We start from the raw sequence: 2,471 nt of genomic DNA, 5'->3' as shown, positions 1-2,471 counted from the left end.
CCCTGCTGTCCCTATTGCCTGTGTCAGAACGGGATGTATTTTAGCACCATTAAAACCTTGTGTTTTGTCAGCAATGGGCATTTCCTTCCTGTGCCTATTCCTAAAGAGATCCTGACTGGAGTCGGAACACAAATCATTGAGTGCAAGTCTTCGGGATTCAAACTTCTAGATGCTCATGTCTCAGATGCTTTCTTGTCTCTCTCATTTAGAGATATGTTTTATGATATTACCTGTGGAAACTGAACTCATGGATCTGGCTTGTGCTAGACAATGTTACACCTGTATCTGTCTTTCCACAGCTACATAATATATTTAAAGAAATCTAAACTTTGCTGTAAATAATTGAGAGTGTAAATAGTCAAATGTATTGTTCTGCCATCCTCTAGGTGAGGAATTGTGGTAGTAAAATATTACATATTTTGACCAAAACTACGCCGGAAATCTGTGTCAGAATTAGGATTGGGTCCACGTTCTTAAGCTTTTTCTGGTGCTATTCATCTGCAAAGGTCTTAAGAAATTAAATACTTACAGTGACCTTTTATTTTCTCAAGTTTATTTCCTCTTCCAGCTGTTGAAGGTTTAGATTTTTTCCAGCAGAAATAGGTTTTATTCTTTAAGAACTATAGATTTAGAAGGTTTCGTACTGTATGCGGCTAATTGTAAAATTAACTGTTCATCTATTGATCTCCCAGTTGGAACCGGATAGTGATCTCTTGGGAAGTGACCCCGGGACCAGTATAACAAGGATAGTTACTACCAGTTCAGCAGTTGCTGTCATTCAGATATGCAATTACTTACAGTGACCTTTTATTTTCTCAAGTTTATTTCCTCTTCCAGCTGTTGAAGGTTTAGATTTTTTTTCCAGCAGAAATGGTTTTATTCTTTAAGAACTATAGATTTACAAGGTTTTGTACTATATGCGGCTAACTGTTCATCTATTGATCACCCAGTTGGAACCGAGTAGTGTATCTCTTGGGAAGTGACCCTGGGACCAGTACAACAAGGATAGTTAGTACCAGTTCAGCAGTTGCTGTAATTCAAATATGCAATTCTGCCAGACGGGGTTCTGCTTACACCACTGCTCACAGTCCCTCCAGGACCCAGTCTTCAGCTCAGGGGTCCACTCCCTTGAAGCTCTCCGAATCCACGCTCATGACATTGAGCAGCCGTTTGCTGGTTAACTGATATCGGTGATGTACATGCTGGTGCGTGGAAAACAAAGCATGATTGTGACAGTAATGAGCTCTTCAAATTATTTTTGTGGATCTACTTTGTAGATATGTATTGTCATCTTCGTTTGACTCCTACTGTTGACCTGTAGGAAAAAACCTTTCGTTCCTTGCCTACTGCTAACAAAATGGTGTAGCAAATCCAATATTATTGGTTGACTCTTTGCGGTAGTTAACACTTGCAACTTCCACCAATGTTGAGCATGTAACTATAAGTGCTTTTTTTTTTTTTGAAGGAATATTAATAATTCTCATACTGTGATTGACATTAAGGTATCTAATGTTACTCTGAAAGTGAAGGAATATTAATAATTCTCATACTGTGACTGACATTAAGGTATCTAATGTTACTTTGAAAGTGCAAGTGAGTTAACCCTTGTAATGTTTTTGTGAAATGGATGAAGGTAAAAGTTTTGCAGGTGGTGAACAGAGACACAAAATTAAATGTTTTTTCCAGATCACTCAGTAGATCTATGGTAAAAGTATGTACTGGATTTAAATATCTTTTCTTGAGTTGCTAATTTTGTTTCTGTACAAAAACTAAATGAAAAAAAAACACGACCCAGTATTCTGAATTTGGCCCTGAAATCACTAGGCAAGCTGAATTAAGACATCTCAACAGCACAGCAGCAACATCATCTGTTTCAAATACTGAAAGCATGCATCCCTTGAAGATAGCCTGTCAGAATGGCTCGTCAGTTTGTTTCAAATGCTTGAAAGGTATCTTCTAAATAATATTCTAAATAATAACTTTTCTGTAATTTTAACTTTGATCATACTTCAGAAAAACAGCCAAAGCAAAGTGCTGTTCATGTTTTCTTTCTTTTGAAAGGTTGAAGTCTAAAATGGTATCTTGATATTTTTCTTCCATGAGCTTTTTACCTTCCTAGGGAAGAACAATCTTTCAGCAAAAGTAATGGTTTAGTGGCATTTCAGAGATATTTAACCCTATCCTTTGTTGTTCTCCTGTGATGCTATATTGCAACAGATAAATACCCATCTGTGTTTCCTTTTATTGCCCGCAGCTGTTCTTTGAGAAAAGCTATAAGGATGATTGCAAAAGCCGGTTCATAGCCAGGAGGGTGCTAACTCTCTACTTATTTTTTCACAGGCCTCCAGAACTGGTATCAAAGTATGCAAATTTCTCTGAGGGAGTGTGCAAACCTGGTTATGCATCAGCGCTCATGACTGTCATCTTTCCAAAGTAAGTAATTAATTTACTGGGTTTTTTTCCCCTCTCTT

General features: G+C 37.4%; 1 protein-coding gene across 1 annotated transcript in view; it reads left to right on the top strand.

Annotated features, from left to right (window-relative positions):
- Positions 1-2,340: 2,340 nt before the first annotated feature.
- ST3GAL3 (ST3 beta-galactoside alpha-2,3-sialyltransferase 3) overlaps positions 2,341-2,471 on the top strand; it is a gene marked incomplete at its 5' end in the record, with an annotated part of 112,277 nt that continues 112,146 nt past the window's right edge. The window contains one exon of the mRNA XM_010079636.1: positions 2,341-2,433. Within this exon, the coding sequence (XP_010077938.1) occupies positions 2,341-2,433 (93 nt within the window). The remainder of the gene's footprint in view (positions 2,434-2,471) is intronic.

This window comes from Pterocles gutturalis, unplaced genomic scaffold (genome assembly GCF_000699245.1).
Source record: "Pterocles gutturalis isolate BGI_N339 unplaced genomic scaffold, ASM69924v1 scaffold14234, whole genome shotgun sequence".
Classification (NCBI taxonomy): Eukaryota; Metazoa; Chordata; class Aves; order Pterocliformes; family Pteroclidae; genus Pterocles; species Pterocles gutturalis.
This window is presented reverse-complemented; position numbering and strand designations above follow the sequence as displayed.